A 16,626-nucleotide genomic window follows, 5' to 3' on the forward strand; every position below is an offset into this window, starting at 1 on the left:
TAATTAAATCAATCTGATTTTTAAGATGAATAAAGGCTTGCTAAAAAAGAAAATGGTGACACTTGCATTCAATTGCCCCTCCCTGTTCCACACATCAAACTTCCATTCCCTGTGTCACAAAGGGATTCGTGGCATATTTCAGATGAAATCGCCAACCCTGTTTCAATCAACCCTGTTACTTTATTTGGCACTTAAATGACATTAGATTAGAGGGTTTAATAGTCACATGTACAGTGTTGCAGATGTAATTACAGGGTACAGTTAGATTCTTGAGCTCCGAGCTCCAACAATGCAGGACGAAGGTAGCTGACTAGTGGTGGCTATTCAGCAGCCTGATGGTCAGGGGGTAGAAGCTATTGGCCAGTCTTACAGTTTTTGCCATGATGCTCCTGTACTGTCTTAGTGATGGAAACGGGGAGAACAGGCCACGACTCGGGTTGCTGCGGTCCCTGATGATCTTTCTGCGACACCTGGTGTTGTAGGTGTCCTGGAGGGCACGCAGTGTGCAGCCAATGGCGTGTTCGGCTGAGCGTACCACCCTCTGTAGTGCCTTGTGGTCCTCAGCGGTGGAGTTGCCATACCCCAGACAGTATGCTTTCGATGGTGCTCCTGTAGAACACTGCGAGGGCCCTTGGGGACAGGCTAAATGTCTTCAGCATCCTGAGGTTGAAGAGTCGCTGTCGTTCTTCACCACTGTGTCGTTGTGGTGTAGGCACCTACTGTAGTCATTTTTATTATTGAACCTCTTGAGATGGGAAAACTAGTTTTTTTATAAATGTGAACATGTGCTATTTATTTGGTGAAATGTTTTTTTTTTATACCAAGTTACACTTCTCAATAGGGACCGAATTGGTGGAACGACCTTATGCAATCCCACCATCTCATCCCCTACTTCTCTCTCTCACTTTGAGTCTCTCTATCGTTCTCTTTTCCTCAGTCTTTTTATCTTCATTTCTTTTTATCACCTTTCCTATCGCTCTCTTTTTGTTTAATGTGTTCTCCTTCTATCTCTTGTTCCCTCTTTTCCTATTTCTCCCTCTCCATCCCTCTCCTTCTTCATCCCTCTCATTTTCCCTTCTCTCTCCCTGGCCCTCTCTCTTTCTGGCTCTCTTTCTTGCCACCTCTCCCTCTCCTCTATCTCTCCACCTCTCTTTTTCCCTCTCCATCTTCTCCCTCTCTCTCAATCTTCCAACCCTCACTCCCACCCCCCTTTGCTCTCAAACTTCCAAATTCCTCCCGCACCTTTCAACCTCCAACCTCCTCATCCTCCCGTCTGATTGGCTAATAATGACTGACTCACATGTGTTGTCCTCTGGATCACCAGGGCGACGCAGGTCAGCCCGGACCCCGAGGCGTGCCCGGCGACGAGCCGCTAGTAGGCGCACCTATTACCACTATCTACAAAGGAGATAAGGTAACACAGACAGGAGCAGTGGTCCCCGCCCGCCGGAGGGGTGAGAAAGAGGGAGGAGAGACGGGGGGAGGAGGGGGAGGAAGACACTGAGGCAGGGGGGAAGAGAGGGGACGAAAGGCTGGTCTAAGACACAGAATCACAGTGGTATATGTAGTATTACAAAATACCATGGAGGGTGGAAGTTGACGTGTCTCTACTCTTTTATGACAGTCAACCTGAAGTTGACAGATAACCCGATATTGACTTGCCTCCATCTTGCCAAACTAATGTAATTCTGCTTCTGGTGTAGCACTACAAAGCACAGGGGTTGGGAAGCTCTTCAAAGCAAGTAGGATGCAAATAATCAGCAACTGTACTGTTAGCTGTGGATGACATCAGTAATGATAGTGTGGGATGTAAAAACGTATCGTAATAGGGGAAGGGATAGTATACTGTGTGACTGACCGGCCCTTCATACCCCCCAACCCCCCCTGCCGCCAAACTCTACCTTGCCCGAAACCCCCCCAACCCCCTACACTACCACCCCTCCTAGGGTCACACACACACACACACACACAGTCCGTCCCTCCAACTACCCCTACCCCCTCTCCTCTCTAGACCAACCCTCCAACCTATCCCTCCAAATCTACCTGAAAACAACTGCTGTTGCCACCACCCAACCAATCCCCTCCCTCCTCCCCTCCAACCCTCCTCTCCCTCAACCCCCATCGTGTTGCCATGTAAAAACTCTCTCTTCCTTGGTTACCGTTACCCAGGGCGATGTGGGCCCGCAGGGAGACCCAGGCAGGCCCTTGGTCAATGGAGTGGTGGAGTTTGTGGGCTTTCCTAAAGGAGACAAAGGACCTAAGGTTTGTGATGAGAGAAACACACGTTCAAGAGCTCCAGGGCTCCAGAGAGGAGGCCTGGGTAGCCGACCCACTCTCCCCCAGCCAGGTTGCTCCATCCTGGCATGGAGCCGAGCCGTGGTGGGGGGGTGGGTGGTGGAAGGTGGTGGTGATACTATGCCCCACCTATAGCTGGCTCGCTGGCTGGCTCCTGGAGTGTCATACAGTCCCCCGCGCCCCCCAACCATCCCCTCTCCCGGCCTACACCCCCCCTCCCCCCTCCCTTCCCTCCCCCCAGTGTCCGTGTCCCATTCCATTATCCCATTATACACCCGCACCCCATCGCAATGTCATACTGCAGTTATTATTGAGTTGTTTGTTTTCTTACTGTGTGTTTTTATATCCGTTGTTGCACACAGAATACAAAGTAAATGACAGGATTAGTGTAACATTGAAAGACAACGAAAATCTGCAGATATCAGGCAGTACTGTAAAGTGAAGAATATCTACTGTTTGCGTCATGCACATGTTTACAGAGAGACTTTACTAATGTTACTGTACTCTGTCAATCGGATACTTTAGTATCACTTCAAGTGGACATAAGACATAAGCATTAGCAGTGAAAGGTTTTCGTCATTGCTGTTATGTAACCTGTTTTTGCCTCCTCGTTGCTTTATGCTGTTTATTTTTTTCTTCCTGAATGATGGCGTCTGGACTTTCCTCCAGTGAGGACAACTGTGGGGTTGCCATTTTGTTTCTGTAACGTTTCCCTGCTCTCTCTCTCTCTCTCTCTCTCTCTCTCTCTCTCTCTCTCTCTCTCTCTCTCTCTCTCTCTCTCTCTCCCTCTCTCTCTCTCCATCTCTCTCTCAGGGGGAAGGGGGTTACAAAGGAGTGCGTGGACCAACTGGTAGACCTGGCCCACCTGTAAGTGTGTCTGTCTTGTCAGTTGGGGACAATAAAGATTTATTTAATTGAATAGCTATTTGCAGTAGAGCATAAAGAATGCTATTTCACAGGATTGGTACATCCGAAAATCACACCTGAGGGACAGGTACAGGATGGCAACAACAACTGCCCGAGTTACACCAGGAATGCACAATCGCCCCCCATCAGTGCTCAGACTGTCTGCAATAGGCTGAGAGAGGCTGGACTGAGGGCTTGTAGGCCTGTTGTAAGACAGGTCTTCACCAGACATCACCGGCAACAACGTTGCCTATGGGCACAAACCCACCGTCGCTGGACCAGACAGGACTGGCAAAAAGTGCTCTTCTCTGACAAGTCGCGGTTTTGTCTCACCAGGGGTGATGGTCGGATTCGCGCTTATCGTTGAAAGAATGAGCATTACACCGAGGCCTGTACTCTAGAGCGGGATCAATTTGGAGGTGGAGGGTCCGTCATGGTCTGGGGCGGTGTGTCACAGCATCATTGGACTGAGCTTGTTGTCATTTGCAGGCAATCTCATCGCAGGCAATCTCAACACTGCGTTAGAGGTAAGACATCCTCCTCCCTCACGTGGTACCCTTCCTGCAGGCTCATCCTGACATGACCCTCCAGCAAGACAATGTCACCAGCCATACTGCTCGTTCTGTGCGTGATTTCCTGCAAGACAGGGATGTCAGTGTTCTGCCATGGCCAGCGAAGAGCCCGGATCTCAATCCCATTGAGCACGTCTAGGACCTGTTGGATCGGAGGGTGAGGGCTAGGGCCATTCCCCCCAGAAATGTCCGGGAACTTGCAGGTGCCTTGGTGGAAGAGTGGGTAACATCTCACAGCAAGAACTGGCAAATTTGGTGCAGTCCACGAGGAGATGCACTGCAGTACTTAACACAGCTGTTGGCCACACCAGATACTGACTGTTACTTTTGATTTTGACCCCCCCCCCCTTTGTTCAGGGACACATTATACCATTTCTGTGATTCACATGTCTGTGGAACTTGTTCAGTTCATGTCTCAGTTGTTGAATCTTGTTATGGTCATACACATATTTACACATGTTAAGTTTGCTGAAAATAAACGCAGTTGACAGTGAGAGGACGTTTCTTTTTTTGCTGAGTTTATATACCCATTGATTCTTGCAGAACATAACTTATAAATGCTACATGAACTTAGATAAATTGTCTTCACCCATCAAAACTCCAAATATAAGCTTGTCTTACTCCTTTGTTTGTAAACAATGCAATTGTAAACAACCACTGTATAGCCTCAAAACACGGTTAAAACTATCATTTTGATATCATGGATGGCCAGTATTTGAATCTATAGCTCTGTCTATGATTTTCACATTTCTCCAGCCCCATCCCTCAGCTATTTACCAAATCAGTGGCGGGATGACTGCTTTGTTATCGTTTGAACTGCAGATTGCCCCTATAAAGTAGTGGACTACATAGGGAATAGTCTGTCATTTAGCAAGCAGTAAGTATGTTGTAAATGTTTGACCCATACGTCTGTTGCCAGGGTCCTTTCGGCTTTCCTGGCGAGGTGGGAGAGAGTGGAATTTTGGGGTATCCAGGGGGACGGGTAAGCTCCTCCCCTCCTTCTATGTCTGATAATGTCCCAATTGTCTCTCCTTCCTCCCAAAGTGTGCACTTGTTCACTTCCCTTCACTGATTTGAAAGGAATGACTGGTATAATAAATATGGTGGAAACCCATACTGGTCCGTACCCCTACCAATAGGATGCTTTTAAACTTGTAGGAAGTAGTCAACAAAATAGGTATTATTGGTATACACTCATTGTGTTTTGTTGATTGGGACTCTTAACTCTAACTCTAAACTGTTCTCCGGCGGACTTCTTGTTTCTCTCTTGGCAGGGTCCTCCTGGTTTTAACGGGCCTCCCGGATCTCCAGGAAGACAGGTAGGACACACACTCACACAAACACACACACACACACACCAGTTTGGCTCTATCACGCACAGCCAGAGGCAAAATGAGAGACAAGAGAGAGAGAGGCACACACACACACTTAAATCAAATAATACATTGATTTATAAACAGATCAATGAATCTCTTTCCCACAAAGGGATTCACAGGAAGTCCAGGGTTCCCTGGCCAACCAGGCTACAGAGGACCTAAGGTAATACGTTTTTTCTGAAATGAATAAATTACTGTGTATTTCATACAAATGGAATATCATGCAATATTGGCCGTATTTTCACAATTCTGATCTTTTGCCCAATTTTCGGTGGAAGAGCAGATCTGATTGGTCAAAAGACCAATAATTTGTGGATAAAGATCAGAATTGTGTCATCTTGTTCTGAGGGTTTGAGTTGCAAGGCTCCAGTCTGCCAGTAGGGGGTGAAGAAGTAAATACATGGTATTTTCTTCTGTTTGTTTTTAGGGTGACCAGGGAGAACAGGGGCCTCCCGGACCCCCGATCTACACTGACGCACAAGGGATGTCTGTTCAAGGTAACACACACACACAGACATGTTATGTATCATGAAAAAGCCTGATACCCACAATCCCCTCTGTTGACCACCTGTCCTCTGATTGGTTGCAGGAGCACCAGGTGACAACGGCATCGACGGCCTCCCTGGCCAACCAGGGGACGCGGGAGCTCCAGGGTTTCCAGGACAACCAGGACGACCAGGCGACTCCTTCGGCGATGGTAACACTGAGACACACATACACATGCACGCAGGCACGCACACATAGCACACACACACAAATGCATATGCGTACGCAGGCACACACATGCATACAGGCAACCTCTCCTTTCCCCTCCTCTCTCCCTCTCACCTCCTCGTCTCTCCTCTCTCAACCCTCTCCCAGGTCGCGGAAGCAGCCCAGGGTTCCCTGGTACACCGGGGCCTAAGGGAGAGAGGGGTAACCCAGGCAGACAGAGCTATGGTCCTGAGGGCCAACCAGGAGGACAAGGCTTACCAGGAACCCCTGGACCACCCGGACCACCAGGCAGATCTGGTATGTTACGCATCGGCATAATCATATCCGTCATGTTTCATGCGGGACGGATGAGGGATGGAGCTTTATAGCGATAATAACAGTTTGAGGTACTGAGTGACTGTTAGCTTCCAGTTTTTGTCTAACCTTTTATTAATTTCAACCGAAGTGTTGTTGGCGAAAGAGAGAGAAAAAGTATATTTGTTTCAAGTGATAAAGATGAGAGAGACAAAGCGAGAGGAAAGACAAGGAGTGAGAGAATGAGAGAAGAGAGGTTGAGTTAAAGACAGATTGCGTTAAAGACAGATTGAGGTGGCCTCCCGAGTGGCACAGCGGTCTAAGGCACAGTGCTAGCTGTCACTACAGATCCTGGTTCGATACGCACGAAATGGCCCAGCGTCGTCCAGGTTAGGGGAGGGTTCTGGCGCATGCACGCTGTTTACGTGTTTCCTCCGACACATCGGTGCGGCTGGCTTCCCGGGTTAAGCGGGCAGTGTGTCAAGAAGCAGTGCGGCTCGGCGGGCCGTGTTTCGGAGGACGCACGGTTCTCGACCTTCGCCTCTCCCGTTGCAGCGACGGGACAAGACTGTAACTACCAATTGGGGAGAAAAAGGGGTAAAAAATACAAAAAAATTAAACATCTGAGTTAAAGACAGATTGAGTTAAAGACAGATTGAGTTAAAGACAGATTGAGTTAAAGACAGAGGAATAAATGAAGAAACAAAGGTACAAAGGGAGGGATGTAACTGACTGTGTGTCCTGTGCCGTCCTCCTGGAGATGAAGACTCGTCCAGCGGCCCCTGTCTGGTCATCACTATGGGGCCCAAGGGCCAAACACTGGAAGTTAGCATACCAGAAGGTAGTCCCTGCCACCAGCGTGGGGATATTGCTGTTACCATGGCAATATTCAGACCACCGAAACAAAAATAATACCTCAACTATATCAAGTTTCTAAACCTGAGCCATAGGTATACAACTACATGTATACGCATGGTTCTGATCTAAACTAACCGTCAGGACCAGTGGAGGCTGTTGAGGGGAGGACGGCTCATAATAACGTCTGGAACGGAGCGAATGGAATGAAATCATACACATGGAAACTGTGTGTTTGATGCATTTGATACCATTCCCCTCATTCCACTCCAGCTATGACCACAAGCCCGTTCTCCCCAATGAAGTTGCATCCAACCACCTGTGGTCAGAACACTCTTTACTAGCACATGCCAGTGTAGCTGGGAAGAGTGGTTGCTCAAATCCAAGATGCTTTCTCACATCTGGCCACTAGGTGTCTCCCTACCCACCCGTATGGCAGGACCATAGATATAGAGTACACCGATACAGTCTCCACATCAATGGCTCTGGCATATGGGAGAGAGAAAATATTAGAGATTTTCCAATGATATCTTTGCCACAAATGAGGATGAACAACAATGGGTAAATGTTTTGTACTTTCCTGCTATGTTTCCCTGCTCGCTAAAAACATTCTAACAAAGGCAGATGTGATGCACAGAGACAAAACAAGTTTGTTTTGTCCAAAGACTGACCAACCCTTCCTATTCCATATGAGCTAACTAACAGACCAAAGTAACAGAGTTTTTAAGTTAGAGGTCAAGAGTGTTTGTGTGTTTGTGTGTGTGTGTGTGTGTGTGTGTGTGTGTGTGTGTGTGTGTGTGTGTGTGTGTGTGTGTGTGTGTGTGTGCGCGCGCAAAATACTACAGTGGTGTAAGTGTTCTTTGTACCAATACTTCTACTACTCTGTACAACTTGTCGAATCATCTATGTGTGTGTGTGTGTGTGTGTGCGCAGTAGCCAACATCCAAACCGACTTGTTCGACAATCTACCAGGAACGCCAGGACGACCAGGAGCCCAGGGACCACCTGGAGCCAGTGGATATAAGGGACCCAAAGGTAGGATACGCACGCACAGACACACACACACACACACACATTCACATTACGCACAACAAAAACAAAATTGATGTAAAAAATAATTTTAAAAATCCGCTGGGGCTGATTTGCTGGATCCCTTTCTACTGCAGCTTTCTTCCCCCCCTTGACTATCCCTTCTTCCCCCCCTTGACTATCCCTAATATCTGGAAGGCTGCGCATGTCCTCCTCCTTCACATAGGTGGGGATCCTTCGATAACCTAGATAACTACCGGCCAATTTGTAGCCTATCTTGCCTTGCAAAAATATTAGAATCACTGGAAAACTCTCAGCTAAGATCTTTTAAAAAATAAATGTTTTACTTCAAATGATATTCTTAATGTGCACCAGTCTGCTTTTAGACCTGAACACAGCACTGTTTCAGCAGCTACGCTTGTCTTAAATAATGTGTTAAATTGCTTAGGTCATAGGAATCACTGCTCTGCCATATTGCTCGACCAATCAAAGGCCTTTGATTCTGTGTGCTTTCTGATGGTGCCAAGTCAAATGACCTCGACATTACTAAAGGTGTCCCGCAGGGGTCGATTTTGCGACCTGTCCTCTTTACTAGTTACATAAATAATATTGGTCTATCTGGAGAAACCTGTAACATTCATCTGTATGCAGATTAAGCTGTTATGTACACTATTGTCCCTACTGCTGACCAGGCTACGTTAGAGCTGCAATCTGATTTTGTTGCCTTGCAGAAAGCCCATATTGATTTAAAATTGGTACTTTATGTGGGAACAACTAAAATGTATGATGTCTTCGAATTCCCTTAGAAACATTTCAGATAGGTTTCACGTGTATGCATTGGATGGCATTTGTGGGCTTTCGGATTTACAAAAATGTTACGTTTAAAAAAGAATACCAATGAGCTAGTTAAGAAGCTGCGATTTTTTTTTAAGTAAGCTTCTTTTAATTGAAGTAGGTCATACCTCAAAAGAAATTACACCCATATGTCTAAATTCTATGGATCACGACATCTCATTATACGCCGAAGATATTTTACTTCGTCGAGACAGTGTATCTATATCCCTCTCAAAAGCTCTGTCGATCATAGACAAATTCAGCTCTGTCTTAAGTTATAAAATACATCTAACCAAATCTGCCCTACTGGTTCTCAAGACCCCGGTGAGAGACTCCATCTCTACTTATGCAATCCCAATCGGTAGACTAATATCCCAGTTGCTTTAACTGGCCAAATATCTATTGTCAAAATGAATATATTGCCACGGCTGAATTTCTGTACTTCAATGCTTCCCTTGTCTCCAACTTCTGGCTACTGGGATCGAATCCATAGTGCGGTTTTCAAAATGTGCATGGCAAGGTCAAATAAACAAATAAAGGTCAAATAAACAAATAAAGGTCAAATAAACAAATAAAGGTCAAATAAACAAACTTGCAAAGAGGGAAAGATGAAGGACTATCCGTACCAAACTTTACATTTGTATTTCCAGGCAGTAGCATTTTGTCACATCCTAAATTGGTTTAGAGATCGTTCTGCCTGAGTATTTAGAGAAAGATGGTGTCTCCTATTGCTCTTGAAGAGTTGGTCGTCACTGAAATATCTCTTAAACAATGTCATCTATGTTTTTAACCTATTATTTCTCACACAATTTTTATTTGGCAGAAAATTTCATAACAATGTTACTGGGAATGAAAATGGCACGCCCATACTCCAACATTTCACAATAACGCCTTGTGATCCGGAGGGTGGCCTTTTGCACCCCCACCCCCTCTCCCCCAATGGTCAAAATGTGGAATCCACACCCTTGCAGATATCATAGACAGTAATGGTTTGAGAACCTTCCAAGATTTGAAAGATGCCTCACAGTACCAGGCAAATTCGTTAAGCTGGCCTATGGACTCCCTTGGGGAACCCAACTACCGAACCATTCAATGATGGGATTTATAAATTAATTGTCTGGGCTCCCGAAAGGACTGATCTCTGTTTTGTTATTTAACTAGGCAAGATAAGAACAAATACAAATTCTTATTTTCAATAACGGCCTAGGAATTGTGGGTTAACTGCCTTGTTCAGGGGCAAAACGACAGATTTTTACCTTGTCAGCTCAGGGATTTGATCTAGCAACCTTTCAGTTACTGGCCCAACGCTCTAACCACTATATAGCTCAATATAAAATACAACCTTTTGGGAAAGCTCATATTCTGAGCTAGCCATTTAAAAAGTATGGTCCACAGGTCTAATTGGATCTGAACAAACCTTCAACTGGAACAGGATATGGGAAAATGTGACCTTGGCATCCCGTAATTCGAACCATTTAACTTATACATTTTAAAGTTTGATCACAGACTGCATTTAACACCAAGGAAACCTTTTACAATGAGATTGATCCCAACTGTCCCCTAAATAAGCGAGACATAGTCCTGCATTTCCCTCCACTGCCCTGCAGTTAAATGCTTCTGAGGTGAAGTTACAAAATGAATATGAAAGTGCACGGATAAAAACTTCTAATGCTTTGCATCTGTTAGGTTACTTAACGAGGACAGCGCCTTGAATCTCTCAATTAGTCACAGACGATTACTGCCGGCTGTAACAAAGAGGCAGGGAGTTTAGGAAGCAGGTGCAGTCCGGATGAGTTTAATACGAACAAGCATAGAGTGAACACCTGCACAAAAGTAGCATCTGCACATGAACACAGATACCATACTGCCTGATGGGGGATAACAACGGAGTGCTAGATAAAGGGGGAGTAATCAGGGAAGTGATGAAGTCCAGGTGTGCTTAATGATGGCCAACCAGGACCGGTGGTTAGTGGGCCGGCGATAGCGAACTCCCGGGGGGGGAGTAGACGCAAAAAAAAGATGTTGGCTCTTAGATGGCAATCACCTCACTCTCTCTCAATTCGCCAGTAAATACAGATACTATTATAAGTTATAACATTAGAATTATAGACAGCTAGAATTAATGTTGCTGGTGGAACAATTGAGGCCTAGACAAATATACTTGACTCTGTGAAGAATAATCTCGGCTAAAGCCCAACACATACAAATAAACAATCCATAAAGCCCAACACATACAATATACACACTAAGTGTACAAGGCATTAGGAACACCTTCCTAATATTGAGTTGCACCCCTTTTGCCCTCAATTCATGGACTCTACAAGGTGTCGAAAGTGATCCACAGGGATGCTGGCCCATGTTGCTTCCCACAGCTGTGTCAAGTTGGCTGGATGTCCTTTGGGTGGTGGACCATTCTTGATACACACGGGAAACTGTTGAGTGCGAAAAACCCAACAGCGTTGCAGTTCTTGAGACACTAAAACCGGTGTGCATGGCACCTACTACCATACCCCGTTCAAAGGCAATTAAAACTTTTGTCTTGCCCAGTCACCCTCCGAATGGCCCACATCCGTGTCTCAATTGTCTCAAGGCTTAAAGATCCTTCTTTAACCTATCTCCTCCCCTTCGTCTACACTGATTTTACTTTATTTGCTTTCAGGCCCACTTGGAAGGGGGTAGTGTGGGGAGTGTTTTCTCTGGTCGCTGGGAGGGGGTGCGGGAGCGTGCAGTGGGGGGGTGCTTCTCTGTTAAAGTAACAACAACAAAAATATGGGGCACCAAATCCGCTCACAGGGTTGGATAAATCTTGAGGTCCCTTGTGTCTCTGCATGTTTTGAAATCATTTACAAACGTAGTTAAATCTGGAATCCCTGGTGCCAATAGGGTAGTTGATGAGGGCTGAATGAGGGCTGAATTCACTGACGCTTGCAGGTGTTTTGGATGATTGTGGTGGTTTATTTGTGCTGTTGAGATGTAGTGTGTATCTGAGGTAATCCTGTAGTTTATTTGTGTTGTTGAGATGTAGTGTGTATCTGAGGTAATCCTGTAGTTTATTTGTGTTGTTGAGATGTAGTGTGTATCTGAGGTAATCCTGTAGTTTATTTGTGTTGTTGAGATGTAGTGTGTATCTGAGGTAATCCTGTAGTTTATTTGTGTTGTTGAGATGTAGTGTGTATCTGAGGTAATCCTGTAGTTTATTTGTGTTGTTGAGATGTAGTGTGTATCTGAGGTAATCCTGTAGTTTATTTGTGCTGTTGAGATGTAGTGTGTATCTGAGGTAATCCTGTAGTTTATTTGTGTTGTTGAGATGTAGTGTGTATCTGAGGTAATCCTGTAGTTTATTTGTGTTGTTGAGATGTAGTGTGTATCTGAGGTAATCCTGTAGTTTATTTGTGTTGTTGAGATGTAGTGTGTATCTGAGGTAATAATGTAGTGTATTTGTGTTGTTGAGATGTAGTGTGCATCTGAGGTAATACTGTAGTTTATTTGTGTTGTTGAGATGTAGTGTGTATCTGAGGTAATCCTGTAGTTTATTTGTGTTGTTGAGATGTAGTGTGCATCTGAGGTAATCCTGTAGTTTATTTGTGTTGTTGAGATGTAGTGTGAATCTGAGGTAATCCTGTAGTTTATTTGTGTTTTTGAGATGTAGTGTGCATCTGAGGTAATCCTGTAGTTTATTTGTGTTGTTGAGATGTAGTGTGTATCTATGGTAATCCTGTAGTTTATTTGTGCTGTTGAGATGTAGTGTGTATCTGAGGTAATCCTGTAGTTTATTTGTGCTGTTGAGATGTGGTGTGTATCTGAGGTAATCCTGTAGTTTATTTGTGTTGTTGAGATGTAGTGTGCATCTGAGGTAATCCTGTAGTTTATTTGTGTTGTTGAGATGTAGTGTGCATCTGAGGTAATCATGTAGTTTATTTGTGCTGTTGAGATGTAGTGTGCATCTGAGGTAATCCTGTAGTTTATTTGTGTTGTTGAGATGTAGTGTGCATCTGAGGTAATCCTGTAGTTTATTTGTGTTGTTGAGATGTAGTGTGCATCTGAGGTAATCCTGTAGTTTATTTGTGTTGTTGAGATGTAGTGTGTATCTGAGGTAATAATGTAGTTTATTTGTGTTGTTGAGATGTAGTGTGTATCTATGGTAATCCTGTAGTTTATTTGTGCTGTTGAGATGTAGTGTGCATCTGAGGTAATCCTGTAGTTTATTTGTGTTGTTGAGATGTAGTGTGCATCTGAGGTAATCCTGTAGTTTATTTGTGTTGTTGAGATGTAGTGTGTATCTGAGGTAATCCTGTTGTTTATTTGTGCTGTTGAGATGTAGTGTGTATCTGAGGTAATCCTGTTGTTTATTTGTGTTGTTGAGATGTGGTGTGCATCTGAGGTAATCCTGTAGTTTATTTGTGTTGTTGAGATGTAGTGTGTATCTGAGGTAATCCTGTAGTTTATTTGTGTTGTTGAGATGTAGTGTGTATCTGAGGTAATCCTGTTGTTTATTTGTGTTGTTGAGATGTGGTGTGCATCTGAGGTAATCCTGTAGTTTATTTGTGTTGTTGAGATGTAGTGTGCATCTGAGGTAATCCTGTAGTTTATTTGTGTTGTTGAGATGTAGTGTGTATCTGAGGTAATCCTGTAGTTTATTTGTGTTGTTGAGATGTAGTGTGTATCTGAGGTAATCCTGTTGTTTATTTGTGTTGTTGAGATGTGGTGTGCATCTGAGGTAATCCTGTAGTTTATTTGTGTTGTTGAGATGTAGTGTGTATCTGAGGTAATCCTGTAGTTTATTTGTGCTGCTTTATTGATTGATTGAATTATCATGTTGTGGGTTGTTTGTTTTCAGGGCTCCGTTGTGAATGAGACCCTGGTCTCTATTGGGCTCCCCTGAATAATTCAAAGTTCAATCAAATCAAATAAAAAACACATCGTACATCTGTACATTCATTTTACACTATAACAATCGTACCCAGTTCTTTCCCAACACCTCTTAAGTGTGTTGGGTTATTATACAGCTGCAAATCAAATTGCCCAATTTTGGGACAGTAAAGCTTTAATGTATCTTAATCTCCTTAATCTCTTAGTCTCCTTACCTTACTTCCATCTTCCTCTGTGGTCCAGGGGAGCTGGGTGACTGTAACTGCCTGGGAGAAGGCACCTCGGGTGGGGTGGGGCCACCGGGTGCTCCTGGGTCTGATGGAAGACCTGGGGGGTTCGGACGTAAAGGCGAGAGCGGAGACCCTGGCATACCCGGTTTCGGAGGACAACCAGGAACACCTGTAAGTGATCAGGATTTGGCTGTTTGAAGCTTACTTGTGTTTTGGGGTATTTTCTCCAAATATGTAAAAGTATAATGCTGCTAAAACGTACGTTTACTCTAAAAATGAAGCAGTTTATGTCTACTCACTCCTTGTTTCAATGTACAAATATTAAAAGTGTACATGCATTACTAGGTCTGCTTCACAAATCTGAGGTATGACGACAAACTACAGAATGTGATGGTAGCACCTCTTCTTCTCCCCTCAGGGTCGTGCGGGTGAGAGGGGTTTCTTTGGGCGTAAAGGAGAGAAGGGGGCCTCCTTCTACCCGTCGTTCAGCCGGGGGATCAAGGGTGAACTGGGGGCCCTGGGTCCTCAGGGCCCCCCTGGAGACATGGGCCGACCCGGGAGAGATGGACTGCCTGGGTTCCCTGGACAGCCTGGGCCTCCTGTGAGTCACATGTACACACACATGTACACACACTAATAGATACACACACAGATACACGTGCGCACGTACTGTACCCAGGCACACACATTTACACACCTTTATAGATACACACCCACACACGCCATGTCCTGTGTATTGTAATAGAACTGTTCCTCTCCACTCCCCAGGCTGATGTCGATGGCTACGGAACCGTCGGAGAGAGAGGTTTCCCAGGGTTCTCGGGGGCCAAAGGTCGCGCGGGTGAACCAGGAGAGAATGGGATTGGCTACCAGGGTACCATCGGTACCCGCGGGTTGCCAGGCGACCCGGGCTTCACCGGGTTACCAGGGCAACCTGGTTTACCTGGCCCGCCAGGTATGTGCCATCCAACAGGGAGGCCGTGGAGAGAGAGAGAGAGTAATGTGAAAGTGTATATATAAAGTGTGTATCCTATCCTCTCCACAGGAAGACTACACGTAGAACAGGCAAACTGTCTAAAAGAACAACTTTGAGAATCCCACTTGCTTCCCATTGTGCGAACAACACAAAGTATTTCAGTAACTAAGGCTGCGTTTAGACAGGGAGCCCAATTCTGATCTTAACTAATCAGATCAGGTCTGAAAAAGATTTTGACGTGAAAAGATCAGATGTGATTGGTCAAAATATCAGAATTGGGCTGCTCGTCTAAATGCATCCTAAGTACCACAGCCCTTCAGTAGCTACAGACACACCAAAGAAAATACGTACGATTGGGGCATACAGAACAATACAAGAGCAGTAGTAAGGTTGTTGCTAAAGCAGCCAATGCAGCTTGCTATGTCTTCAAGGTTTTCCTCTCGTCATTCATTCTCTTGCAGGCAGTTGATTGGTCGATTAAAGGCCCATCATTAATCGCTTATATCTTCTCTAGCCAACCTACCTCAGCCTTTAGCTACAGTACACTGTTAGAAAAAAGGGTTCCAAAAGGGTTCTTCGGCTGTCCCCGTACCAGAACTCTTTTTTTGTTCCATGTAGAACCCTCTGTGAAAAGGGTCCTTCATGGAACCAAAAAGGGTTCTTCAAAGGGTTAACCTATGGGGGCAGAAGCACTTTTTGTCTGGGAGTATAGCTGCTTTATCAATTCACACAGACGAACAATAATTCCTTTGCTGTGATTGCGCAATAACGGCTACTACTGAACTGTGGTTTTTCAATCTCAGAGGAGAAAGAAATGGATGTTTTAAAAAGAATGAATACAAGTTAATGGATGTTAACGTAATGATAATTTAGAGTAAGTATACAGGAGATTGACAACTCCTGATGACACTGAGGCTGTCCTAAGATGGACACCTTACTTGTAATGAAAGATGTTTTAATTGCAATAGACATGAGGCTAGCTCGCTACGGCTTCTCTGAGATTGAATGACACAAAACCCAACAGCATTTTGCCACTCATACGAATGAACGTGCGTGTGACTTGCCTACGTTTTCTGATACAACAATGCTAATGCTGAAACGGATTCAATGATCTTTTTTAAAACGATACGTTATTCTTTTTTGAAGAGAGAGAATGAGGAAAGGTTGCAAAACAAAAGAGGGCAAAACACATGATGTGACCCTTTTTTTTTTTTTGCCGACTAAGCTATTATGATATCTTTATCATTTTGTTCATATTTGCCACTCTCTCCCTCTCTTTGTCCTCTTCTGAAAGAGAATAACCTTGACCAACCATCTCAGAATGATTTTTACTTTGCTTATGCCTGAACTGAATGCTTAATCTCTGACCTCTGATTTGCTGTTTGTTTGTTTGAATGATTTTTAACTGGCTTATGCATAGATTTGCGTGACTGTATGCAAATTACCTGAATGACCTTGATTGGCTTGTCCTCTGCCGTCCTGTCCTCCCTGTATCCCCCCCCCCCCCCCCCCGCGCTCTCTCTCTTCCTCACGCTCTCTCTAATCTTCCTCTCTCTTCCTCTCTTCCTCTCTCTCTTCCTCTCTCTTCCTCTCTCGCTCTCTCTCACTCTCTCTCTTCCACTAGTACATCTCTCTCTCTCTTCCTCGCTCTCTCTTCCACTCTCTCTTCCACTCTC

General features: G+C 44.8%; 1 protein-coding gene across 4 annotated transcripts in view; it reads left to right on the forward strand.

Annotated features, from left to right (window-relative positions):
• The window catches only part of LOC139378814 (collagen alpha-6(IV) chain-like), a 166,629-nt gene that overhangs the window by 125,619 nt on the left and 24,384 nt on the right, over positions 1 to 16,626 (forward strand). For 2 of the 4 annotated variants that reach the window (XM_071121334.1, XM_071121336.1), the window contains exons 12-23: positions 1,325 to 1,414; positions 3,109 to 3,162; positions 4,693 to 4,755; positions 5,048 to 5,092; positions 5,259 to 5,312; positions 5,577 to 5,646; positions 5,739 to 5,846; positions 6,011 to 6,160; positions 7,946 to 8,047; positions 13,988 to 14,145; positions 14,393 to 14,575; positions 14,743 to 14,929. In XM_071121334.1, the coding sequence (XP_070977435.1) occupies positions 1,325 to 1,414; positions 3,109 to 3,162; positions 4,693 to 4,755; positions 5,048 to 5,092; positions 5,259 to 5,312; positions 5,577 to 5,646; positions 5,739 to 5,846; positions 6,011 to 6,160; positions 7,946 to 8,047; positions 13,988 to 14,145; positions 14,393 to 14,575; positions 14,743 to 14,929 (1,264 nt within the window). Of the gene's footprint in view, positions 1 to 1,324; positions 1,415 to 2,169; positions 2,263 to 3,108; positions 3,163 to 4,692; positions 4,756 to 5,047; positions 5,093 to 5,258; positions 5,313 to 5,576; positions 5,647 to 5,738; positions 5,847 to 6,010; positions 6,161 to 7,945; positions 8,048 to 13,987; positions 14,146 to 14,392; positions 14,576 to 14,742; positions 14,930 to 16,626 lie in introns of all 4 variants that reach the window. The other 2 variants (XM_071121333.1, XM_071121335.1) reach the window with 1 other exon arrangement.

This window comes from Oncorhynchus clarkii, chromosome 21, assembly GCF_045791955.1.
Source record: "Oncorhynchus clarkii lewisi isolate Uvic-CL-2024 chromosome 21, UVic_Ocla_1.0, whole genome shotgun sequence".
Classification (NCBI taxonomy): domain Eukaryota; kingdom Metazoa; phylum Chordata; class Actinopteri; order Salmoniformes; family Salmonidae; genus Oncorhynchus; species Oncorhynchus clarkii.